Below are 26943 nucleotides of genomic sequence, written 5' to 3' on the forward strand. Positions count from 1 at the left end.
TATCCGCTGCAGAGATACTTTTCGTGTTTCATTTTTGTTTTCTGTTTGTTTTGCAGGTACTTAGTACTACTTTGCTCCTTGGGTTTGCGATTATTGTACGCTTGTCCTATATACACACGCTAATATTGTACATATATTATTATGCTATAATAGGTATCCATATATATATATATATGAGAATTGGGGGCTTCTTATGGGGGTATTCAGGATTTGGGATCCTTTGGGTGAGGTGGAATACTAAAGAGTTTAGGCGTTAATAAATACATCTCGAGTTTAGTTGGTAAAATTGCTAACGTTTTAGTAAGTAACTATGTTGTACATTCAAGGGCTACATCGTATAAGGTATATGGTATAAGGTATCGCTGATCTATAACGATCGTAAATATATATCTATGTGTATACAGTATACAGTGTGTATATGAATATGAAACAATCTGCAGTTATAGATTCTAGGCATAGGCTATGCAGTGAAGTCTTAGACGAGTTTAAATAGCACTTTCTCGAAGTCCGTACATCTATAAATAGTAAATATGTATATATATATATATCTGTATATATATATCGTGTATATGGCTACTCTGTAGATTAGAGTTACAGCTACAGCTAGAGTTAGATTTAGATTTAGAGTTAGATGTAGAGTTAGAGTTAGAGTTTCAGTTGCTTATGTCGCTAAAATACTTGAGTAAAGATAGAGCTACGATTGTTGACTGACTGACTACTCCGCTTCGAATCGGTTTCAAACCCATTTCGCCTGTTGCACCTGGCACGTGGCATGTTGCATGTTGCATGTTGCTTGTTTGCCATTCGTCGGTTTGTTCCCATTGTGTAGGTTGTGGTCATAAAGTACGAGTACTAATGAGTACCATTGAGTACTAGTGGTGAATCATGTTGCTTCTCAGACAATCGGCACGCACACCCATTCCATCAGCCGGAACAGCAGCGAGCACAACCAATTCTAGGCGGCCGTCGTCACCTTCGGCTGTCCACCAGGTCCGGTTGCTCCTGCTCCTGCTCCTGCTCCTGCTCCTACTCCCGCCTCCAGGGAGGCGGGTGCTGCCGAGATCTCGTCCAGCTGTTGCTGGAGCAGCTGCTCCTCCACGTGGCCATCGCTGGCCATGTTGCTGCTGCTGCTGCTGCTGGTGGTGGTGGTTGTGGCGCCGCTGCCGGTTTGGCTGGTGCGCAGCTCCGGCGGCAGATAGATTTTGACCACGCTGGTTATCTTCACCCGACAGTTGGGACAGTTGCTGCATCTGCAAGGTGGCAAACCAGAAGTAAGTAGAGATTCAAAAGGAGCACAAGGACGCAGAGACAACTTACCTTGCAGCGCACTGGGCGCAGGCGATGACGTGACAGCACGGATTGAACACTGTGTTGATGGCGCGGTCCATGCAGATCTTGCACTGCATGGCCTCCGAGATGCGCGTGTCCACGCAACGCTCAATCGCCGCCTCACGCGCCTCCTTCTCGCGTATGGCCAAATCTATCTTGCCGGCCATGGAGCCGCCGGCACCAGTCGTCGCCCATGGACTAACGCCCGGCTCGCCGACGGCAGAGACGCCCAATCCTCCAGCGACAGCAGCAGCACAGCCCTCGGCGCCCTCCGCCACCAGATCGCCGCCGCGCTCGTGAAGCGTTCGCCTGGCCTGGTCGTGGACCTCGCGGCACGTGTGCTGAATGTCGAAGACGTAGCGCTTGCCCAGCTCCGTGTTCTCCATGAACATGGAGGCGATGGTGCCCTTGAGATCGCGGGTGAACTGATTGGTCACCACGCCGCGCACCTTGTCGCACACGTAGAAGGCGTGGCGCTCCGTGATGGAGCGATAGAGGCCAGCGGCTATCGGCTGCTTGGGCAGCTTGATCTCCAGCTCCTTGCGATCGTTGTGGTCGTCCACGTACTCCAGCTTGAAGGTGCGACGCAGCGACTTGGCCGCCGCGATGGCGCCAAAGGGGATGCTAAACAATGGGAAACACAGGTTGTGATTAGTTTTTGAAGTACTTCATAGGTTGAACTTTTCATAAGTAATTGGATAACTCTATACGTTAACAAGGCACTTTAAAATCAAATGTTAAGTATGTATTTCTAGGTTTATAACGCAGAAAGTGAGTTCTATTAAACGTGTTACCTTTGACGCTAATTTTGCGCTACATTATTTAAGTTAATTGCGAACGATATTGTCAAGAAACGACTATAAAAAGTCCGTTTAATTATTCAGCTTAATGCACCATCTGCTTGTAAGAATGTTGTTTTCGCTTTGAGCCACTTTTTTTTAAGTCTCACCTTGACTTTGCTGTTATGAATGCGCAATTACTCAATTTGGTTTTGGAAAATATATATAATTAGGCGAGTCATTAGGCGAAAGATTCTATTAGAAAATTCTATGATATAAATCTCTATGGGATTTATAACTACATATATTTATTCTATGATTCCATAGAGATTTATATTTATATTTATATATCCCTAATTGCCTTAGAAGATACTCTGGTTAAGCTTGTGCCCTGTGAGTTCTTAACTTGTGAGTTGTGCAAAAGTAAAGGATCGCATCCTTGGAATCGTCCTGGCACTCACCTCTGTTTCTCGCCCCCCCGGCAAACGGTGATGCCATGGGCGCCCACCGCGATGTCGCAGCGCGTGGCACTCTCGTTGGTGGTGACGCCGCTGAAGAGCTCCTCGCCGTAGCCCTCGAGATCCTGGATGGACTTGAGCAGCCAGTACTTGGCCGTCTTGAGGCTCATCTGCAGCTTGGCCAGCTTGCCGTGCTCCACGGCTATTTGGCGCAGATAGTCCGCCGGCGGCTCCAACTCGCAGCTGGGCTGCATGAAGTACTCCTCGTAGACGCGGAGTGGATTGCTGGCCAGTCGCTCGTCCAGACCCGTTTGGCTGCTGCTGTTGCTGGGACTGCTGGAGCTGCTGTTCGAGTGGGTTTGCGAGCAGGCGGATGTGGAGGCGGATGCTGAGGCGGATGCGGATGCTGAGGCGGATGCTGAGGCAGATGCTGAGGCAGATGCTGATGCGGATGCTGAGGCGGAGGCGGATGGCGAGGGCTGGAGACTGCAGCTGGTGGTGCTAGCCACCGGCAGCGTGCAGATCTCGATGTGCTCCATGGACTTCTGCTTGGACAGCCGCCGCTTCTTGAAGCTCAGCACGTGCTCCTTCTCCTTGCGCTGCTGCTCCAGTCGCTGCTGCTGCGCCTGCTGCTGTTGCTGCTGCTGCTGCTGCGCCAACTCCCGTCGCATCCGCATGGGGCAGTCGGCCCGCAGCGAGGACTCATTGAAGCGCAGCCCGTCCGCCTGGCAGAGCAGCGCCGCCAACTTGGCCGCTCCGCTCCAGTCGGGTGCAGTGAGTCGGCCCTCGAGCAGATCGCGCCTGGCCTGCATGTAGAACAGATTGCGCACGCTCTCCTGAAGGATGAAGTGCACCGGCACCCAGAACTTGACGCGCAGCGCCAGCATCAGCTGGATGCCACTGCCACTGCTGCCGCTGTCGCCGGAGAGCCGGTTGCGCAGATTGATCCACTGGCGCGTCTGCGACTCCTTCTGGTTGGGCGTCCAGTGCTCCAAACCGAAGTACTCCATCTCGCAGATGATGTTCATGGCGCGACAAACCTGCAATCGAAGGATACGAGTGGTAAGTTATAGGTTCTATAAGATGCTACATAGGTTATGAGCTTGGTGTGGAGTAGTGGCTTCTAGTTACTTGGTTGTAATGTGGGTCAGTTGGGCACTGCTCCACTTAATCTCTCTCGAGCTAGCAGCCATTGTGGGAAATTAAAGCTTAATCTAAATGTTTTTCAATCTATTCTGGATCAGCGACTTATCAATTCAGCTTGACAGAGCCTGTCAGCGACACGCGGCCAGGACTCTGCTGCTGGTCCTGAGCCAAAAGCATGTCCTGTGTGGCATGACTATCTACCAACATTTTGCCATGACAGCGGCAACATCCGCAGCAGCAACATCCGCAGCAACAGCAGCAACAGCAGCAGCAACAACTGCCTGTGGCAAGTGGATGGATTGGGAAATGTGGCTGGTTGACTGCGCATGTGGGTGGGTGCAAAATGTGGGTGCAAAGTGGGCGTAAAGTGGGCGGCATTCGCCTTACTGATGCCGTGGTTTTCAGAAATATTTGCTTATGCAACGAGCGTGTCATCATTTCGAATGGAACGAGTTCAAATGCTGGCAGCGCATCTCTTGGCAAAACAACATCCTTATGTGCTCCATAATGCCACTGCCACTGCCGATGACGATGATGGTTATTTGTTGGCCTTAACAAGGCAAAACACCGCACTTTCACAGCCAATGCCAATCCCAATCCCAATTCCAATAGCAATCCCAAAACCCCAAAGGCAAGTTGCACTGGCTGTCGCTGAAATGAAATTTCAAATTTCAAATTTCGAAAACCGCCAAACAAAAGAAGCGGAAAATCGGGGCTTTAAATGCTCCTACACACATACATACATATATGCGTGTGTATCCTTTGCTCCTGCAGCACTTTGCATAATGAGGTGTACGTACTTCCGCACTTCCGCTTTTGCGAGTGTGTGCGTGAGCCAAGGCAACAAGTTGCTCACGCATCAACGCCTTCGCACATTTTTACGCTTTTCCCCCATTTCCAATTAGGCGAAGCCGCAGCAACGAACAAAAAAACCCCCTGGGAAATGGAAAATGGGTGGAAAGTGGGGAGAGCGGGTGGTTGGTTTAAATTTATGACTGGAATTATTAGCCATTAAAGTGAAATTTGAGTCAATTTGTTCTGTGCGCCGCTGCTGTTTGGCCAGCTTCGTGTCTATTAAGGATTGCAAATTGCGATGTTTGTGGTGTTTAAGTTTAAGTTATATTTAGCTGGCACTTTTTTATAGCCTACTTCTAGGCGCTTGTGGGTGCCTGGGTTTCTAAGTTGTTGCTTATTCAGATAATGCTTTACTATTATTAAGCAGAGTTTTATTGTTTTTAGAGTTTTTATTGTTTCCTTGCTCGTTAAAGGTGGCAGTAACTCACACATTCCTGTGTTCAAAGTGCTGTGATGGCAATGCAGTGAGTGTCCTGGAAACCCTGGCAACTTTCGCCTTGAGCAAAGGACACAAAGGACATCTGGATTGAATGAAACTGGATTCGCTGAGCGAAGCCACTCGAAGAACACGTTGGACTAATTAAGACGACAGTTGCGGCAGATGGCGGCAGTTGCGGTTTGCAGCTTGTAGTTTGCTGTTTGCAGTGCTCCAGCAGCTTCAGTTCGAACGCAATTAATTAATCAAGTGCGCAGATCAATTTACATGCCACTCGATTGGAGGGGGGGCGGTGGCATGGAGCGGTGGGCGTGGCAGCTTAGCAACGGTTGCCAGACAGCCGACGGAGAATTCGATGTTCAGATGCTCGGGGAACGCAAGCCGAAGCCGAAGCCCTTGGATTCAGGGCTCAAATGGGAAATGAATTGATGGGTGGATGGATGGATGTATGGATGGAACTGAAAGTGGAAAGTGGGGACTTGAGTTGTGGGTGGGTTGCCATTGACAGCCGGAGAGCGAATCTAATGAAGCCTCTCGAGAGCTTTTCCCGCCCTAATAGCTCAAATCTCGTGCCACGCATTTAACAGAATTTTGTATGAAACTGAATGGCAGTGGCAAGTTAAATGGCAGATGGCGCATCAACTGAATTTCGAAATGGCGCATTTTCAGAACGCAGAAAATCGCCTTCGTTTTGGAAATCTTGCAACATTTTGAGGGTTAATGTGCGCATAAAAGTTTTCAAACAACTGTGAGCCATAAATAAACAAATAATGATGGAGCAAGAAATTGATTGGATTTTCAATCGTTTCTTTTTGGCAAAATCAATAAACAAAAAGCAACTAATTAATGTAGAATAAACATGTTACTTTCGTTATTAGGTGAGCTTTTGGCTTTTGCCACTTAATTCAAGTGATTAAACACAAGTGAAAAATACACATAATTCTAACCAGTTTTCTATAAACGCAAATGATTTAAGCATTTTGCAGCAATTGAATTCAACAAGTTGTGCGCAGCGATATAATTCCGTAGATTTATTTCGATTTATTTTTGGGGTTGGAGAGCAAAACGTGGCAACAGGCGGAACTCAACAGAAGCGCAAACATTCATTCAGCGCAGAGAAATAACAAAAATCAGACATAACGAAAATCAGACGAAAATACAGCTGAAATACAACTGAAATACAGAAAATCGTCGCTGGCGTCGCCGCTGTCAAGTGCAAAGTCCACTTTTGTGGATTTCGCTAAAATTAAATGAAACACGAAAGCGAATCGCCGCCTGTAAAATGCGAAACGTGAACTTACTTTCAGCCCCCCAATCCCCAAGTGGCAAATAAGCCGGGAAGCCGAGCTCCAACTGAAGCTCAAGCTCAATTTCAAGCTCCACTAAACCTGACATAACCGCCGACTTTCGTAATTCCCATATACTATTTATTTGCGAATTAAACTCGCGAGTTTTCCCCGCAAAAGTACCCTTCTTGATTTTGATTATACGTCATAATGCATTTCGTAATATATGTTTGTATGTATGCATTATGCATTATGGCTTATTTGCTGACAATATTGGGCTTTTACTATGCCTCGTAAAATCACTGACCAAAATTACGCCCATATTTGCACGTGCTTTTATTTCAGCTTTTTATGATGCGCCTTGGGATAGGTTTACATTTTCGCATTAAGCGATTTATTGAAAAAACTGACGTTTCATTAAGCCTATTTGTTGGTATTCATAGTTATTTGTACTAAATGAAGGGAACTTTCGTTTCAAGGAACTTGCTTATTACTATAACTTCTATTTTGTTGATTGTTTCTTAGCTTTCTATCTTGTTTAAGAACAAATGGTGGTTTCCAATGCGAGTTGATAATTGAGTTGTGCTTGTGTTTTCTAGCAGCCAAACAACATCTCTTAATGAGCACGTGTAAAGTGAGTCTACACCTGTTCTCTACTTTACCTGCGCCTAAGAGTCTCAAGAGAGCGCGCCTAAGGGAGAGTTAGCAAAGGTAAACAATGTGGAGCCAAAAGTGCATGTGGAAGATGGGGAGCGTGAGAGTGCAAAGAGTACGTGACGCTCTCTTCTTTACGGTACAGACAACAATTGTAAGCGCGCGGAGTGCGGAGTGTGACAAGGGCGGGGGGGCTCTTCGTGGGGGGAGACTATGACTGGCTGGGAGCAGAAAACCCGACCGAATTGGACTTTGGACCCGAGTCTTCGAAATGCCAATTGGACTTTGGACTGGCACTCGCCTAGTGAGTGTTGTTTTGTTGCCTTGTTGCTTTTGCATTGTTGCTGTGCTGGCTGTGCTGTGTTTTGTTGTGTGCTCTCCGTTGTTTATAATTTGCTGGTGTTTGTGTGCTTGCTTATATGTATCAGCGATCGCCGTGTGTTTTTTTTTTCCATTTCGTGTTTCGTATTTGCTTGGTTTAATGGCCAGCCGAAACCGAAACTGTAACTGTAATGGAGACTGAAGCTCATGACGTCAGTGGAGCACCGACTTTTGTACTTTGAACCCTCCTTGTGAGAGCGCGAGAGCAGCGAAATGCAAGAAGTGGAGAGAAAGAGAGTGCCGTTGATAATTAAATGCATTTCGAGCAGCTCACGTGCAAATGAGAGAAAAAGCGGGGGCGTAAGGGAGAGAGCGATGCGGAGAGAGTGAGAGTGATCAAGGCTGCTGCTGCTGCTGCGGCTGCTGCTGTTTTCTTCCTCTTCGCCTGAGCGAGATAAACAAAGGCAGTTGGAGATCCGAATCCATAAACGGCATAAGCGCATTTTGCGCTCTATTTTGCAGGTCATGTGCTTATAGAGTGATCGCCACTCCTCCACCGCCCCGCCGCGCCCTCACCTACCCCCATCAACCGATGACAGATGAGTCCCATGAGAAGAATAAGAGAGGGGAACAGGGGCGGCAGCAGCTGCACCTCGCGATGCACTGGAAAAAAAGTTGGCAATAGAATAGGCATATTTAAATTTCAATGAGCCTATCACCATTGGTGTGCAATCAAGATAATACTAAAAAGCTTGAAATATTTATAAAGTGATATACAAATTTTAAATGATAAATTTATCCTCCCTTTTCTCCCTGTTGATGGGAATTAAAGTGCACTGAAACAGGTTCGATGCATGTAAATTGGCCATAAATTGCACTTAATTACCTATGCGCCGCGGAAAGGGGTCGGGAGTGGCGGGGGGAAGGGGATGCGAATCACGTGCCCGCCATGTGCGCCACCTTATAAGTCGGACCTGTCTGTAGCAAACTGCACCGCCCATCCCCTTTTTCCCCTCTCCCCTCGCCGCCTTCTTTTAATTGCTGACGTGAGAAGCGGCCGAATGGCAGAATTCATCTGACAAATTGCGAAAATGGAAACATACACCCGGTAAACGGAGCAGATGAAATATGGAAATAGGAAAAGCGAAAAGCGGCGGCGAGTGCAAATTAATTGAGGGAAAGTCTGGACCACCGGGCGCAGCAATTAACGCAGGCTAAAGATCGAAATGTCAAGGTGCCAAAGTGTTTGAGCCACTGATGCAACCTGCTTGGTTTCATTTCCAGTTGAATTCTATTCAGGTGACGAATCGCGCCTCTGGCAAGACACCAAAAGCTCGGTATTTCCAATCGATTTGTCATCAAGCCACTTAAATACATATTTGCAAAATGGCATTATTAGCTTGAAATAGCTGGGAATAATAATATTAAGGGGGTTTTAATAAGTTCATACCGAATAAATATTCAGCTTACAATGAACTAGTTTTGTGTTCAGCATATGACCTACAAGTACCTTTTCCTTAATCATCAAAACAGCACTTACAATCGAGCACACATTACTCAGCGAATTTCGTTTGCGAAAAAGATGTGCTAAATGCTGTAATAGCAACAATCTCACGATGTCTAATTAGTAATGCAAACTATCAGCTAGTATCAACAGGTGTTGTCAGCTTCAACCTTCAGGAGCGACCTTCGGCACTGCGATACTTTGTGATTGCGCCCCATTATTGAATTTCCCTTTCAATGCGGCAGCGGCAGCGAAATGGCATAGGGAAGCGCCACTTTTGTTACTAATCGGCCAGTTTTCACGAATGCCCCCCAATCCATATATGTAATCATATAATCAGGCCCCCTGGCATTTTGCTTATCCGTTCAATAGAAATCGGATTGGAATGAAAATAAAACGCCACTTACTAGTAGTTCTTATTAGAATGTAAGCACGTGTGTGCCATCTCTCTCGCTCGCGCTCTCTGCTCGCGGGCGAACTGAAAGAGATGGAGAGCGAATGCATTTCATTTCTGCAGCGGTGCAGTGGGCAGCGTCGTCGACGTTGGCAGCGGCAGCGGCAGCGGCAGCAGCAGCGACCGACTGAACATTGGACTTTGATCGTTGGCCATAAATTTTATAGCAAAAACGAAACAAATGCTAGAAGAAACTAAAAGCTAAAAACAAGAAACAACAAAAGTGCTGCATTCAAAGTGCACACTAAAAATGCAATAGGAACACAAGAAGGCAGCGCAGAAGAATGGGAAGAACAATTGCAGCGTAACGAATGGTCTAATGCCATTTCATAAGTGCAATTAAAAAGCCAATCGAAATGGTGGAATAGCATGTCCTCGGAGCTTAATGTCTCTGAAAAAGTGCTATAAAAATGAACTATTAACATTTCGAAACACTCCAAAAGAAAACACAGCTTATTCGCTGCAGAAGCGCTTCGTCACTACGTGTACTGTCTTCTAGGGATATAAGTGATATGAGAATAATAATAATAATGGTTTGCTGAAAATATTATAAACTGTCATAAAAAGAAGAACTGTCAGGCAGATACTGTCTTGTAGAATCCTTTATTATTTCCCCCTAATTATTTCCAGTGCATCGCTTGTCCTTGCAGCGATCTCGCATTTGGCGCACTTCCTAAGTGAAAGCCGCTTGCTTGGCTGTTGACACATCTTTCGGAGTCGGGCCAGAGCCAAGTTTATGGAGCCATGGCCATAAAACTCTCATCCTCATTCCCATCCCCATTCTTCATCTTGTGGCTCGTGCTCCTTTTTTTTGGGGTTTTTTTGGCAATGATACAACTGGCCCCAATTCGCTGAGTGATCCAGCGGGGCTGTCCTGCTGCATTATTAATGAAAATGCTGTTGTCGGCGAGCGAGGATGCCGGTTTCTCGACCGTATTTAGCTGTTTTGGCCAGCTCAGTCAGTGGTACGTGACTCTTGGCACTCGCCTTCGCACTCGCAGTGGGCCAAAAACGGTTGCGTCAACGGCTAAAAGCTAAAAGCCAACGTCAATTGCAAACGACTGAGGCTGCGGCTGCAGTCTTGAACAAAAATCATGCTGATGTGTTGTGTGTTGTGTACGGGAAAATCAGGGCACCCAAATGAAAATATATGTGTCCTGTGCATATTTATGCAGGAATGTGTGTCCTGGCTGTTGCCATAATTTTTTCCCACCCCCTGGCTCCCTGCTCCCCGTTCTCTGCTCCTTCCTTTCAGTTGACTTTTTTTTTTGTGTAGTGTTTTTTCGTTCTTTTTTATTTCATCCGCCTCTGTTGTTTTGGTTTCGTTAAGTATGCGTCATTTTCAGTGGCTGCCACTTTTTGCGTGCGTTGCGCGAAAATGCGGAAAAGCCGCAGGGTCCCATGGTACAACTAGCACTGCCACACAGCCACTACTATGTACTACCCTTTTACTTCCTCGTTTTGTTTTTCCCCAATCCCCCACAACCCTTCGGGAGTTGGCGATGCAGTGCAAACAAGCCCCGCACCAAATAAGCATGCAAATGCATTACATTGTAGGGGCAGCGGCTCCAGAAATTATGCGAGCGGCAAAAACGAAGGGGCTGCTTTCCAGTTGCAGTTCGCCAGTTCGCCAGTTCAGTGCTGGCCCTAATTAGCATGGCACTGCATTCCCAATTGCCGCGACGTGCTGCCAGATTATACTCGCAGCTGGCTTAACTTTGTGGCCAGCTTTTAAGAGCTGCCAGTGCTCGAGCACCAAATAATGAGCTTAAACGCCCTCAAATTCAAGGAGATATCCCAACTAATTGGTACTAAGTAGGAGTATATGCCTTTTAAGTTCCTGCTTTGCTCAAGGATAGATGGTTTGAGTTGTTTTTTTTTAAACCATCTGATAATGGTATTAAGTCACTCATTTAAATTACAATTCCACTACCTTATCGCCGCCAGCAAGTTGGCAAACTTGAAGCGCCAACAACTGAAAGTTTTTCTCCTCGCAAAAAGTTGGCTCTGAAACCAGAGCTGTGGCAGTGATCACTTAGCTCATTTGGCTGAAAGAAATACTGTTTGCACAAAAACATTCATTTGATTTCCATACCATTTGCCCAGACTTGCGAGAATCACATTTGCAACTTGATAAATTGCATTGCGCCCCAATGAAATGCGCTGCTGGATGGAAGGGGCTAAACTTTGCTGGCCAACAAAGGAGGCGCAAACTTGGCCAAAAGAATGTCAAGTGCACATGCGAGAGCACCGAAATGGAAATGCTGAGGAATCCTGAGATGACGAAATGTTTGTCGGCGATGCATTCCACGGCAAAAGGGGCGTGGCCAAATGGCCCAAAGGTCAGGGTCGACCACTGGACTTAGACAATTGTCGAATGTTTAAGATGCCGAGCCGGGCTAAAAAAACGAGAAAAAAAAACGAGGAAAAATAGGACATAATAATAAAAAGAAATTTCTGCCGGATGGCGGACTTTGTGACCGCGCGGGAAAAGGCTGCATAATGGGGCCAACATTATGCGGCATAAAGTATAGTGGGGCAGGGCACATGGATGGATGGCACAGTTCCAAAATATAATAACAGAGATATCAGCAAATCGGTTTTCGGTTTTCGCTACTCGGCTCTCCCGGGCCTGCGAAAGTTTACACACAAAGCGATGAGTTGGCTTGCCAACGTCCCTCGTCCCTCGTCCTTTGTCCTTTTAAGGACCTCGTGCTGCAGCTGCTTTGATGATTTATCCGCTGCTCCGCCCACAAAGCTCCACACCTACTGCTTACCACCGCCCACTTTTATAACCCCGGCTATGAACTTGTTTACCCATAAATCCAGCAGGCAGGCTTACAAGTTTACCTTACTCGCTCTCGCTTCTGGCCGCTCTCCAATGTATTTCAATTAAGTTATCAAATACCTACATACCCAGCTAGCCAGCTAGCCGGTTTGTATCTGTCAGTTACCAAAAAAAAAATGTATATTTTGTTTTATACTTGTATTTAGGTAGGAGTATGTATGTATATGCCGATGCCTGTTGCCAGGTGCCAACTTGGCTCTTGTCTGCCTCGTATTGATTTTCTTTTTGGCCAAAAGTCTGCTCCTCCTCAACACCCCCCATCCCCCCGAAAGCAATTCCACGTTTGCACTTGATAATTCTGGTGGGGCGGACGGGAATTTGCCATGCAAATGGGTTCCTGGGTTCTGGGGTTCTGGGGTACTCTCGCTGCCAAAGCACATAATAATATATCATTTAAAGTTGTTCGCTCACTTAAAACTTGTGTCCGCCGGTCACCATTTCCTGAGTTTCCTCAGTTTCCTCGAGTTTTCCGAGCCTGCCGTGCCTAGGCTCATTTATTCTAATTGTAAATTGCATTCGTCCTTGGGCCCTTTTTACATTTGCGCCACGGTATCGGAAATCGCGCGTGACAAGCTTAACCTCACCGAATACTACAATGGTCCAATGGCTCGGCCCCCACTCAACCGCTGACCTCAAATGCACTGCGAGAAATAATGTAGAAATCATGCTCATTCTGAAATCAGAATAGCTATAACTTCCGGCTCGAAGGACCAAATCGTGAGGGCGGTGAAATATTTACGACATTGTAGCACCTAATCGAATGAAAGTAATTTGAATGGCAATTTTCCTCACTGTATTCCCGCCAAATGACTTTAGTCATTGCAGTTAATGATGCCTGGCTTTAGGCTCCCCCGTCACTACGCAAATACCCACTTCTTGGCCAAGTTCGGAAGCTTTGATGGACATTTGATGGCGAACGACCAGCGAGTTCCACACTCCACACCCACCATATGCCAAATGGCAATTTTCACTTCGTTAAAATTGTAGAATTTTCTTTTCAAGCAATTTACTAGCGGAAAATGCTTTTGATGCCGGCGAAAGGAAAGCTCGGGTAGCGGATACAGGCTAAGTGGATGACGAAGGCTGGGAAAATGGATAGGAAAATGGGCATTAGATGGCGACTTGGTGGGTACTCGGCACCTGGCAGACTGCAGGTCTAGCCAGCACACTCTGATTAGAAATGAAATGATTAGGGGGTCCGGATTTGATTACTCCTGAACTCAGTGCAGTGTTCTACTCTACTCACATTACGAAAAGGGAAAACGTGCAAATAAAAAATGCATTGATACACTCGGTAATTCCCGCAATTATCATTTCGTGACCCCGGGCCATTTGCCACAGCAATATGAATATAATAGTACTATATGTAAAGTTCTACGCCCACACACAGAGTGCGGTTTCTAAATCCAATTACAATAAAATAAATAAATCACATGCCCGTCCAGTGCCAGTTTTCCATTAAATCGCAATTAAAACGCGCCGCGCAGGAAAAGTGTGTTTTCTTAGGCAGTGCGCCTTAATTAATTTTGGTCCTGGCAATGAAAAGCCCCTTTAAGAGGCTCAATTAAAACGGCATTATCCTGCTGCTGATTGTGGTTTTCTACGAGGGGGGGTGAGGAGAGTTGGCGAAAAACAAAGGCGGTTTGGGGGGCAGGATTGCGAACAATGCAAACAGGACATGACTGCCGCAGGACACCGTACATCTTTGGGCAGTAAAATTTAAGTAAAAGCATTTAATTAAGACCGCCGAAGGACGAATTATTCGTGCGCTAATTGAAACGGGGAAAATCGCGAATGAAAAGCCCGTCGCCTTGTGCAAACGAATTGCAATTCAATTTGATTTCGAATTAAAAATTGAAATTGGGCGGAAAGGCTGTCAAATGGCATGCAAGGTGAAACCGTATTTAATATGATTTGTCAGCGCAAAAAACTATTTAAACACATGCCACAGTGGAATAGTTCGCTTTATGTACTTTAATTTTATAGTTGCATACTTTGGCGCATATTTTAGCTTCATGAATTAGGGTTCTCTAGAAATCCTTCCGCATTTCGTGCTGTGCTGTGTGATTCATACCTTGATCCGATTGCTGATCGGATTTGGCGCGCGAGTTCATTTCCCATCACAATTTTATAAGCTTTTATTGGCCCCCTTTGTTTCGCAAGGACCTCTGTTGTGCTCCCCCCTTCCCCCTTCCAGTAGGTGGGAAAATCGCGCAAGGAGCAAAGAAAAGAAAAGCAAGGAAAGAAAGGCCAAAGAAAATAATAGTGAAAGCCACACAGGACTCGCTTCGGTTTGCTTCGGTTAGAGGCAATAAAACTGAGGCAAGGAAAGTGCAGAGAGGACGAAACAAAAGCCTTGCCATTAGAGACACATCAAAATGGCACTCAGCATGGTGCTCAGGGGGGGTAAGCTGCCCGGGGGGAGGTGTGAGGGGAAGGAGGGGCTAGCTTGTCGGCTTTTTCACAAAACTATATTCGAATACAATGGGAAAAGCATTGAATGCATTCCCCTGTTTCTGCGGTTTGTTTTGCGGCTTGCATTTTTTTCGGTTGCATTTTCACGCAATTTATTGTTCTGCTCCGTTTCACCGCCTCTTCTCCTCAGCTTTTACTCGCTTTCTCCTGTTTCCTGTAGAAATTCCCCATTTTTTTTTTATTGTTTAATATTGTTCTAAGCTATATGTTGTATGTGCTGGCTTGGGCGTAAGAGTAAGCTTTATTTGCAGGTAGGTGGCGTTGGAAAAGTGGAAAAGTTGGTGGTTGGGGTTGGGCGGTGGTTTACTTGGCCATATTTCCGCTTGGTTGTTGTGCATTCGGGTTTCTATGGTTTCTCCCGCCCTCGGCTCTTCGCCATTTCCCCGCCCAACCCTTGGCGAAATGGGTGGAAAGCAGTTCAAGGATAATATGCAAAAACCATGGAAACAATAGATAGCACTAGACCTCAAGAGGATTTGCTGCAAACTCGTGGGAGGCGCCTGCTTAGCAAATGACATTATCATTTGCCGGCAACATTGATTTTGCTCAAATTTCGTCATTGTCATGTGCAGGCACGATTTCTGCATCATCGTCAAAGTGCTCAGCGTGCACTGCCAGAAACAGGGTGCAAGTTGCTCTAACCTTGCAGATACATGTCTTATAAATAAAGCGGCAGAGTGACCAAATTCTGTGCTATGCGTGTAAATGCTTTATATATTAATTTGGCCACTCTAGTTTGAGCTATAAACATTGTTCCTCTCTAAATAGAAGCTGTTATACTAAAAATGTCCATACTGTTTTCTAGAATTATTTCTGAGTGAATAGGGCGCTCGGTTAATGTTGAAACCATCACATTTTAGTAGTATTTTCAGTGCTCGGTGCTAAAAGACAGAATGCCCCTGACTCTGCCAGCGGTAATTGCATTAAATGGGGGCTTAAAAGCAGACGACACTTTCCCCTCGCTTCGCGTTCGCTGGCAGCCTTGTCATTGTCGTTGGATTAGTGTTAGACCTCCCCAAAACTACACACTACAACCACTAGATGACTGAGCCACCCACATTCACACCCACACCAACACCCACTTGTTCCCCCCCACAAAACGGCTTCCAATTAGCCGGGGAATGGCATGAGCTCCGCGAACTACAAGCCCCAAGAGCCCCAACAGCACCACGCTCGACTTAAGCCATTTAATCGATATGTGCGAGGAGTTTTCGCATCGAGAGTGGCGAATCAAGTCGCGTTCGCATTGCACGTGACGCCCGCTGACTTCATTCGATTCCAACTGCTCCCTACCCATGGAGTGAGTGCACCCACTCAATTTCGCTGTACAGTTCGGTTTCCATTTATAGAATCTGTATACTATCTGACCTATATATAACTCTAGTTCAGCAGTAGCACCACACACGTACGCACATTTGAAGGGGTCGTTGTAAATGGATCAGTGCTAAACGGAATTAGTTCCGGATTAAGGTTTTAGTTCTGCCTAAAAGGACAATGGCTAAATGTCACGTGCTTGTTTTATCAAGTGGCAAACTTTTCTTATAAACGCGCTGATTTACTCGTTCTATTTGGAGTTACAGCAAGTTCCAATTGCGAAAGTTGCAGCTACCGAATCTCTGCTGTACTTTCTGCCTTGTATATGGTATGGTGTGCTTCGGCACGCGAGTATAATTTCCTTTTGATTGGGCGCGCCTCGGCCCGACTTCATTCGGCGACTAGCTGGGAGCGATTCTCCATTCTCCAGATAGATTTGCGGGCGCACTGCCAGCACACGGTGTAAACATAAATTGCGCTGCCAAGGACGCGCACAAACACAAGTACACACAGGCACATACACAGGCACAGGCAGCGGAAAAGCTGGAAAAAGGGGGAGGGAGTAGGGAGTGGGGAGTGGGGAGTGGCAAGGACGCAGACAGGATGGCGCACGCACCACGAAGCCTTCGTGGTGTGACCCTCGCAGCTCCAAACTTCAGCACTGGGCACATGATGTCGCCAGGGTTGTCGACTCGCCCGAACTCAGCACTTCCGGTAGTGAGTGTGTGTGTAGGCATGTGAACTCTGAACTTAAATCGGCTTGTTTCTGCAAATTACTTGTAGCTCTTTCACCTGCGAAACTTTCTTTGCACACAAATAGCAAACTTTACAATTGCCAAGTTGCCGTTCCCAGAACTCTAAATCAATCCCGTTTATAACCGGAACCTTTTTGGGGGGCAATATTGAGACTTCTTAATTTGCTAAATAGCTTAGAGTAAAGTGAAAAGCATTAGCCGTTGCTTCGCAACTGGATTATTAAAAAAGTTTTCAAAGTCCGCAACTCGCAAGACTTTTTTCAACTTTTACTGCGCTTAAGTTGAACAAACTCACACACTTAATTACTAAGTTTATAAAATGCGTATTAAATATGTTCTAAGATGCGTAGTGCCCCTGGCAACCCTGGACGTGTGGGTTGCCCCAGGTTGCGGTGCATTTTGCATTTTGGGACACAAACGCAAATGTCCAGCGAACATGACAAACGTCCTGCTGCACCCAAAGCGACATGAAAGTGATGGCGTTTGGGCTGCCGGAAAATGCTGTGGAAAATGCGGGGGAAAATGCATTGCTTCTGGGTGTGGGTTTTATGTTTTGGGTTTGGGCTTGGGCTTGGGCATCGGTTGGCAATTAATTCCCAAATTGGCCAACAACGTTGGACAGACGGAAGGTGAGTGAGTGTGTGGGTAGTGGGCAGCTCCATTCAGATTTAATTGTTTGGAAAATTAATTCTTGCTTTGACCAATTTTTCAGATTTAGCACTGGCACTTCTGGGGGCCACAAAAATCATTTGCATAGAGGCTGCATAAATAAATAAATTCCGGCCAGATTACTTCGTTGCAGCAGCGAATATTTATTGATACTAGTGCATAATAAACATGTGTGCATTCGTATATTTTATGTGCAGGCAATCAATGCAAATGCAAATGCAAATGCAAAAACGAATGCAAACATGGCATTTGTTTGTTACGTACTAGCCAGAGATTTTTTACCAGCGATGAGTAAAATTTCAGTTGACTTCTGGTTGCAGGGCCTCGGCAATTAAGCGGTAAACAACAATTAAACAATATCAACGGCCACTGAATATGTATGCCTGTGATTTAAATAACTTTTGCCGGCCTTTTGGCACTCTTAATTTTTTGCAACTGCTGTGTGTAAATTCGAATAGTGGAGAAAAATAAATGATATACGACCACCATACAGTATTCACATTGTATTGTACGGCAGTGCACCATAAAACCAACTCGCTTGTTTTTAGTTGGCTTGTGCGAACTTTAAAAATTTATGGCATATTTGTGGCGGTCAAGAATGCCATTCGATATACACACTCACACGGGACGAAACATCAAAAGATTCTATAACTAAATTAAAACCATAAATTACATTGCCAAGTATTTATAGAAAACAATATGGCTGTACGAAACTAATCGAAACAATAAAGTGAACAGGATTCGATTTAAACGCGTAATGCGCTGAGCAAAAAAAAAACACGTAATACAGGCTCATCGAGTGCGAAAATACATTGGTTTGCCGTTTAAATAAAGACATTTAATTATAATCATCTTAGTCGCCCAATTTAAATGAACTCTATTGCGTTGTATCTTTTTTTAAGTGCGAGGGGGGCCAAACAATGAGGCAAACTGGCACATTCGCTCTCCGAGGTGCCAAATGGAACTGAAAACTCGGGGGACCCGCCTTAAATATATTTGTATTTATCTTCGCTTGTTTGCTTAAATTGTTAATAACTGTCGACTGCAACAAATAAAAGCAGCGCGAAGCGGAGCAGAAAGCAGAGCGTCGAAATAAAATAACAAATTTACATACAAATCTACATTCTTACATATACCTACCTATATGGTATACATATGTATTTATTTATATGTGTACGTATGGCGAAAAATGAAACTTGACAAAAATACGAAAAATAGGTAAATCTCGTTTTGTGCCTTTTGCGCTTTACATTTTTTTTTATTTTTCGCATGGGCTTGGCTCCGCAGCAACAACAAAATAAAAAACATATAAACAGCGAGACAACCTAAAACGGAGGGAAACACAAATACGAAGCGAGCACAAGCGCAAGCAGCAGATACTCAGATACTCAGATACTTGGATACAGATACTTTTGCTTATAGCCATAAGTTATTCTTTCTGTAGCAGCACGTGTGTGTGTTCTTCTGCCTAGTAAGAATTTCCTGCTGTTAGGGCCAAAAACCGCATTTGGCCCAAGGATTTAAGGCCATGGCGTACATGGCGTATGCTTAATATTAATCACTAAACTTGGAGTTCAAGCAAATGGGCAAACAAAGCACAAAGCACAAGGTGTTGTGGGGAAATTTCACTTTTAATTTAACATCTGTTGAACGCCCAATGGAAACAAATGGCTAAGCAAACAAATAATGAAAAGCGCAAAAAGCTCGGAAATTGCGTTTTACGGGCAAAAATAATCGAGAACGAAATTATTAATGCTTATTTATCATTTACGCCTTGATTGCTCCCATATCTGACTTGGCTTGCTCCACCTGTCTTCAGTTTCTGTTTCTGTTGCTGTCTTTAGTTTCTGTTTCTGTATCTGTATCTCTTTCTGTTTCTGTATCTGTATCTCTTTCTGTATCTGTATCTCTGTCTGTTTCATTTTCCCCATGGCTCCCCTTTTTTATCAGTCTGTTCTGCGTTGTTGACATCGGGTATTAATATACGAAATTCTCAAGCTTATCAGAAGAAGCTGATAAAAAGAGAGACAGCGGCCCAAACACGATAAGTACATATATATTTTCTGTGCTTTCTGATATTTGTCTTTGCTTAATGCTGCTAAATGTATATATTATATATATAGTATATGCAAACATCTGGACAGATCGCTTGTTTACTTAATGCGCAGCAAAATGTGATTTTGGGACCTGATTTTATTTCGTAGCTTTTATCTGTTCACCTATGGGCACACATGTGGAACAAGTCTTTGTTGATTTTGTACACTAATGATATTGACAAGGACGATCCGCTGTGAATCCTTGCAGTCCCTTGACTACCGTATACATGTCTGGTTTTTATTCAAATTCCACTGCTTGAGTTGGCCTTTTGTCGTGACACGAGAGACACGCAAATTGGCCAGCGGCTGCTGCACTTGACCCGTCTCCCCGCCTACTCCTTACCCTTACCCTCGCCCTTCCCCATCCCCATCCCCTCCAGCATTCCACTCCAGCGCCTCTCTGGCGCCCCTCTGCCACTTGAGCTGCCTCATCAAATCTTGCCTGGAAACTTGCCTCGTTGCACATCTTTCAATTGTTGCAAGTCGCACACTCGAGCATTTGCCCACCGCCCACCAACCAAACGCCCACTATTGCCACACCCAGCTCGTAATCCCACACTTCAAGGGTGTTGAAAGAACTCATCATCCAGCTGCCTACTAATCCTCCCTGTCCCATTCCCTCTTCCTTTTCCATTCCCCAGCCCATTTGGCCTCCCATCGGGAGAAAGCCTTAACGAAGGGAATAGAAGGCAACAGCAGTGTTCGCAAATATAATTACACCTAGAAAATGGATGTCATTTTGGCGGAGCATAGGGATCTGATTAACGCAGCCTGTTGACAGGCAATCCGATAAGGAGTCTCAATCAATGGAGGGACTCTAAGGCACAGTGGGCGAAGTGTGCATTAAAGTGCACAGTAATAATGTCTGTGCATATAAGTATATTGCTATTAAAGATTGAAGTAAAGATTAAGTATCGAAAGAAAACAAGTAGAACTGCAATAACATACTGAAGAGCTATTACTGCCTAGGTCAGTACTGCGATCACGTTTCCTCAGCATGGAACTGAGCCCATGATTGGAAAGTTTTCCACTGCCGTGAGTCGACAAACTCGTGAGTTGTTTTCCTTTTCCCGGTTCTGTGGACTTTGTCATGTAATAGCAGGGCCCTTTGCGAAATGCTCGAAATGCCGAACCCAGTGGAGCACCAGCACTCGATTCATGTGAAGAACGCAAGCAGGCAATCAAAAACAACTCAAATGGCCACTCAAAACTCGGCTCTGACGACAAACGAGCCACGAAAATGGCAATTTGAAATGCAATTACAATTACAAGTAGCTGGTAATTGCAAGTAACTATTATCGAGCATAAAACTGTTGCACATGGCCCACAGTCCTCAAAAGCGGAGTCCTTGGGCGTTGACGATGGGGGCGAAAAGGCATTTTGGCAGATGGAAAATGGCAAATGGGAAATGGTAAATGGTAAATGGGATATGGGGATATGGGGATATGGGGAAATTGCCTGACTGACTCCGAATCGCTGGGCAGACACGCCCAAAAACGTATATTTGCATGCATGTGTGTATGATTGTTAAATCGAGGTAACAAAAATGTAATTCTCCTTTGACATGCGAACTCGTCGAAAACGTCCTCCCACTGACGTCAGGCGTAAACTTTTTTGCACAGCCCAAAACTTTGTTGCTCCCCATCCCGCGATTCGAGTTCCAAGTTCCATGTTCCGAGTCACGAGTCCGCCTGGCAGCCCGTAATTAAAATGTGCAACTGTGCCGAGCCTCTGTCCACATCCCGCTGTCCATACTACATAGATGTACCAGCCCCCCAGAGTTCATTAGCCAGTGCTGGCAGTTATGTAAGCCCGCCACTCTTATCAGCCAAAGTGCCTCGTTTACAACCCCAGCAGGCTTATCACTAAGCCGCGATTAAGAACCGCTAAAAATTCGGCCCTTGTCATTGCCATGGCCCTCGAAGTGACTACCACTATCACTCAAGGTTCGGCCACCCAGCCAGGTGACATTCATTGGAGAGGCTTCTTCTTTGAGTCATTCCTGCGCAGATAACTAATTAATTTCCCATCATACTTTATTAATAGTCAAGGATTTCTCACTGTCACGCCGACCAAAAAAAAACGGCGATGACGAATTTGTAACACACCTTATCGATGGTTACAAACGGCGCGTCATTCTTTGTGAAATGATAAGCTGCTCCGGAATTAATCATTGGGCATTGGTTTATTAGTATTCATAGATTAGCCTGACGCACGGCTCAAAGTTAAATCACAGAGACAGAAATATTAATACGATTAATCCCCAGCGAGTCACAGATTATGGCCATATACATATATGAGTTATATATATACGAGTATAATGCTTTTTAAACATTTTGCCAGATGTTTTCCCAGATCAACGCGGCTGATACAGCGCGCAATTGAACATTGAACTGTGCAGCATACATAGTACATAAATCCCCACATACATCCACACACATGGAGCATACGTGAGTGGAAACATGTGGTATTGATAAGGCGCGCCGATTCGGATTCGGATTCCGATTCCGATTGGGATTGGGATTCAATGTCATTGGGGGAATAATGCAACTGTTGCATTGTGGGGTAGAAAGAAGCGATTATCATCATGGAAACAAAGGCTCGTTGTTCTCTATATATGCAAAGAGTGCCATAAAAAGCTGACCAATAAACTGGTTATCACGATGAGCTCGTATTGCCCATATAACAGCGGAGATTGTGCAGTTCCCACAACTGCAACTTCATTATAAAGTGCATTTTCCGCAAGAAAGTTCGTTTGATTTATAGAACTGCGCTACATGCCCTCAAAAGCACTTGTAGAGTGCGCTTCCAAGAATAGAATTCAATTAGTAATCGGTGGAATCACAGGCATTGTAACCTTTGCAACGATTAGTGCTAAGCCCCCCATATAAAAGCCCCCTATATAAAAACCATTTGCGTTCTGCCCCAATTCGACGATCTTAACTTTAGTTCAGAGCCGTAAACATTGATAGCAAATGAGTTACTCCGATACGGATAGCTGTGCGATAAGATAAACACCAGTTGAAGAAGCATATTTTCTTGTTCGGCTCTTGTTTTCCACAGCAGATAATAAAGTTGGCAACGAATCGGGCCCAAGACATATGTATGTGCATATTAATGTATCTGTGTGTGTGGCAAGAGCCATCCATTTGATAAGTTGGCGCGATTAGATTGCACAAACACTAATGTACGTACGTACGGTTGGCAAATGGGCCAGAGAACTAATTAGCCTGACAAACAGGGCGAATTGCCGAATTGGCTTTAATCTTTGCGGTACAATGTGGGAGGTGGGGCTTTAATGGAGCAAAGCCGCATGTATGGCGCTCGTAGTAACAGCGCACAGAAGCGGAATGGTCAAGTGTTTGCACTAATCGCCTCAAGTGGCGGCCACTTGGACATTGAACTCACGGGCGAAATGTTAAGTGCGCGGAAGACTAAACTCCTTAAAAGGTAATATTATAATGGATGCATGCGTAATTACAGGAAGGGATTTGTGCATATGTACAGCATAAGCAAGTCAACTTAGCCAGCGAAACATTGATACCCTGTTTCCATTCTGTTTTTTACTCTTCGAAAACACCTTGCGGCTGTGTGAAAAACTATCGCGGGGGGCAGAGCTCGAGTCAAGGGTATTTGGCATTTAAAATGAATTAGTGCAAAACTGGTAAACAACAAGACACTGAAATTGGACATGGCCCCCCCGAGCTGATAACGAAATGCGAATCGAAATGGTAATGGAAATGGAAAACACACACACACTCACTCACTTTTGCCACTGATGATAGGCGTTGTATCATATAGTAGGTATAGTATAGTATAGTAACATAGTATAGTACAATCAGGTCCAGAGCTCCCAAAAATGTTAATTGAAAGTCGAGTGCCCCCCAAAATGAAGATTCTTTTATCGCTTTTTTTTATACGTGCAGTAAGCCGCTCTGGTATTAGCCGTAACGAAATTCGCCATGAAAAAAAAAGGGCGTCATTAAAATGAAATGAGAACACTTTTGTTCGCTGTGCACGTTGCTCATAAAAAAGTAATCATTTTTTAGTTATTTATTTCCAAAGATAAAACCAGCCAGCAAGCAACCAATCTCTATAACCTCAAGTGATTCGAAGGCCCCTTTATTGTCACACCGTAATATCCTCTTATAGAGGATACGTAATTCAGTGGTTATGTACATCACATCACACATCGCACAACACACGTGTGTCGAAATTGCGTAAACCACGTTTGAAGATCGATAAGCTATGAAGTAATGCACCACAAGACAAGGAGTGCGCCTGGATAATTTTGTAACCTCCGGGTGAAGTAGTGGAGCTGCTGCTGCTGAGTTTCCCTTGAGTTCCAGAAGCCCGAGGCTGATGCCCTTGAGTTCGGTGAGTGTAATGCGTAGAAATAGAAATGTGGCTGGCTGGCTGGTTTAATGGCTCAAACCACATGCACTTGGCGTTAAGTAAGGAAAAGCCTGTTGTTTTCGGTCACATTGTTGAATAACAACGTTTCTATCATGGGTTTCTATCATGAAGATGGTATCAACATCAACATCAATGTCAAGTGCAAATGCGCGGTTAGACTTGCTTTTATATGGGGTTGCTACTTAGTTTACTGTTTCAACTTTATCAAGATAGATGTACTACCTGCTGTAAATAATGCCCACTATAATATTTCCTATCTAGTGTTATTGAGTTTTATTACAAAGTATCAAAAATGAATGACTAAGAAGTGAACTTTCATACTGGAACGGAAAAAACACTTTTCTTCTGGCGGAACTTATAAGAAATGAGCTAAGGATATCATGAGATATCATAAGTGTAAGGATATTTTTGGGGTATATATTTAGATATAGTGCCTTCTATAGGAAGTTGTGGCGGATGAGCGGTTATGATGTTGCAATTTTCGCTCAACTGCCAAGCGGCTTCTATGGAAAACTACCAGCCACAGTGTTCCACCAAAGTATGTATACACATATAGACATATAGTAGTTAGAGAACCGATGAACTCACCTTCTCCAGACACTCCTGGCCATTGGCTTTGGGATCCCACTTGACGGCTTGCTGGGTGCCGTTGGGCAGGTTGACAATGCACCACATGTTTTGGCCTTTTTTGTACTAATGCCGCTGCCGCCGTTTGATTTCTTGTCCAACAGGTAAAAAGCTCCGCTCAGCTGCGGTTCAAAACAATTGCATTTGGGATTTGCTTCCGGCTTGTTTGCACAAAAGCCGTGTGTGTGTGTGTTGTGTGTGTGTGTATGGGTGTGTTTGTATATTCAAAATCACAATCGCAATTGAAGCGCTACAGGTTGCACCGCGTTTATCGCTGCAGTCTGTGTAACTGTTTTAATTCTATTTGCAATTATGTGACTTGTTTTGTTTGTTAACTGTGAACGTTGAGCACTCGCGTAGTGATTTAAATATATTTGCACTTTTCGAATTTTCTACACATACTCGTATTTATAAAGCGGCAACGAACGCACGCTGGATTTGCACGTATGTACACTTTGGTTTGATTGTTGCTACAGTTGTTGCGTCTCTTTAATTTGTTTCTTTTTTTTTTTGCAAAACGCGTTGTAATTTTTGTGCAAAAATAAAAAGATTACTTCGTGCTAGTTTTCCCGGCGATTTCACGGATATCCTTGTTGTTTTTGTATCAGGTCTTTTCGGTGTTTAACACAGCGCTGCCAAACATAGAATGAACAAATGTGAGCGCTGCGTGTTGCTTAAGTAGCAACAATTGCGCGCTCTCTCTTAAGCTTTCTCTTGCGCACCAGTCAAAGAGTCAGTTCAGGGCACCAAATTCTGCTCTCTTTGAATAGGCGTTAAGAGGCTTTCTTTGAAATTTACTTTTTGAGTTTTACTTGTTTGGACTAAGAGACTTATAAATATATTAATAGAAATGTCTGAGGTGTACAACATTGCTTGGGAATTAGTTAAACACATATTAATTATTAACTATTATAATGAATGGTTAACAATATATTATTTTCATATAATATGTGTAGTTAACGCTGATCAATGGGCTGGCTGGGTTAGTTATAGCCAGAGGCTACTGTATGTTTCATTCAGCTCCAGCTGTTGCAGTTCTTGTTGTTTTCAGCCACGAGGCTTTTGTTCTCAGATTGAAACTGAAATGCAGGTAAATGGTTGAACGAATGCGTTGTGCATGTGCGCATGTGCAGTTATCTTTTCTCTTCCCTTTCCTTTTCAGTGCAATGCAGCTGTTTTTCTGGTTCTGATTCTGGCTTACTGCTTTATCCCAAACTCAGCTGTTTTGTGTTTTGTGAGTGCATTCAAAGGATGTGTGTATCCTGAACCTCGTTGGCATAAGCCAGTGAAATGCGGCACTGTTTCTCAAATGAGTTCATTATGTGAGGCTAGATCGATTGACCCCCATGGAGGTCACATGGAGATCGCTGCGTGTTTATAGTGGCTTACGTGATGGTTGTCATGCAACTGCTAGCTTTCGATATACTTAAATAAATCAAAGTTTTAGCTGGGCTTTACTAAGATGAATAAAAAAGGCTAATAACAGAGTACATCCCAGTTATCCTGATGATCCCGAATACAAACAAACAAGATTAGATATGTACATAGTTTGTGCGACTTAGGAACCACTGAGAAATTCGATGGGAAAGACATCAGCTCCCAAATGTAAAGTGACTTGCATAAGTCAGCACCACCAGCTTCGTGATATTTACCCCCATTATTATGTTTGGGGTAGGTATTGTGGGTCAGGTGTCTAAGGTGACTGGGGTGACTAAAGGTGACAGGGGTGAACCAGGTGACACTGAATGGAGCCGGGTCACGTTTCCCCCAAATCCCCCAATAATGGGGTTGTTTGGTTGGTTGGGTCTAGAACTGACCTTGGCTATAGCGTACTATGCAATAAATAGTTGTGCACTCGTAATGCGTTCCCAACAGGGGTTTCGGTACAGAAAATCAATATCACTGCAATGGCCATTGGCAATTGACAACGGACAATGATTGAATGGGGGGAAAATGGGCGGTAAATGTGGGGTAAATGGGGCCTGGCTGGGCTGGGCATCGGAATGGCATTTGTACAACTTCATGGCATAAACTATGCAAATCTGGCGTCTCCCGGGATGTCCGCCATAGCGCGTTCGCAATGCCAAAATGGCAAAATGTCGACTGCATTCCGGCAGCCAATTTAATTAGTTGTCAGGCAAACATTCGGGTAATCAGTGGATAAACAGTTTATTTAGCTGCATTTGGCCATTCAAGTTGGATTATGTCTGTGCAGCTTAAATATGCACCAATTGTGTCACATCCTTGGAGTACAAATATAATAATGTTTAACACTTTAAAATGCGAAAACATGTGCTGAAATAAACTTATATAATCTTTAAATGAAAGGAATATGGACTATTTAAGGGATACGTAAAGCTTGCTAAGGTTGAAATGTATTTAATTTTTTTAAGATATTTTTAAACAATTTTTAATTATATTTTTCTTCTTTACCTTTTGAATATTTTTATACTTAGTTATTTACTTCGACTTGACACGAAAGCTTAAAAACAATTTATTTCATTTCAAAACCAAACAGATA

General features: G+C 44.5%; 1 protein-coding gene across 1 annotated transcript; it reads right to left on the bottom strand.

Moving 5' to 3' along the window:
• Positions 1 to 272: 272 nt before the first annotated feature.
• On the bottom strand, positions 273 to 25076 carry LOC6531280 (E3 ubiquitin-protein ligase MYLIP-A). Its single transcript, XM_002092053.4, has 4 exons — positions 24384 to 25076; positions 2570 to 3606; positions 1318 to 1953; positions 273 to 1250 (listed from the first exon to the last, which is right to left on the bottom strand). Exons 1-4 carry the CDS (start codon positions 24468 to 24470, stop codon positions 956 to 958), a joined length of 2055 nt encoding a protein of 684 aa, XP_002092089.3. The 5' UTR covers positions 24471 to 25076; the 3' UTR covers positions 273 to 955.
• Between the last annotated feature and the right edge of the window lie 1867 nt (positions 25077 to 26943).

The sequence above is a fragment of the Drosophila yakuba genome, chromosome 2R (genome assembly GCF_016746365.2).
Source record: "Drosophila yakuba strain Tai18E2 chromosome 2R, Prin_Dyak_Tai18E2_2.1, whole genome shotgun sequence".
Classification (NCBI taxonomy): domain Eukaryota; kingdom Metazoa; phylum Arthropoda; class Insecta; order Diptera; family Drosophilidae; genus Drosophila; species Drosophila yakuba.

Bases quoted from the DNA above. Each gene is read 5' to 3' on its own strand.
- LOC6531280 (XM_002092053.4), bottom strand. From the start codon at position 24,470: ATGTGGTGCATTGTCAACCTGCCCAACGGCACCCAGCAAGCCGTCAAG. The intron at 3,607-24,383 runs GTGAGTTCATCG...CTTCGATTGCAG, and splicing joins GCCAGGAGTGTCTGGAGAAG to GTTTGTCGCGCCATGAACAT. The intron at 1,251-1,317 runs GTAAGTTGTCTC...GCCACCTTGCAG, and splicing joins TGCGCCCAGTGCGCTGCAAG to ATGCAGCAACTGTCCCAACT.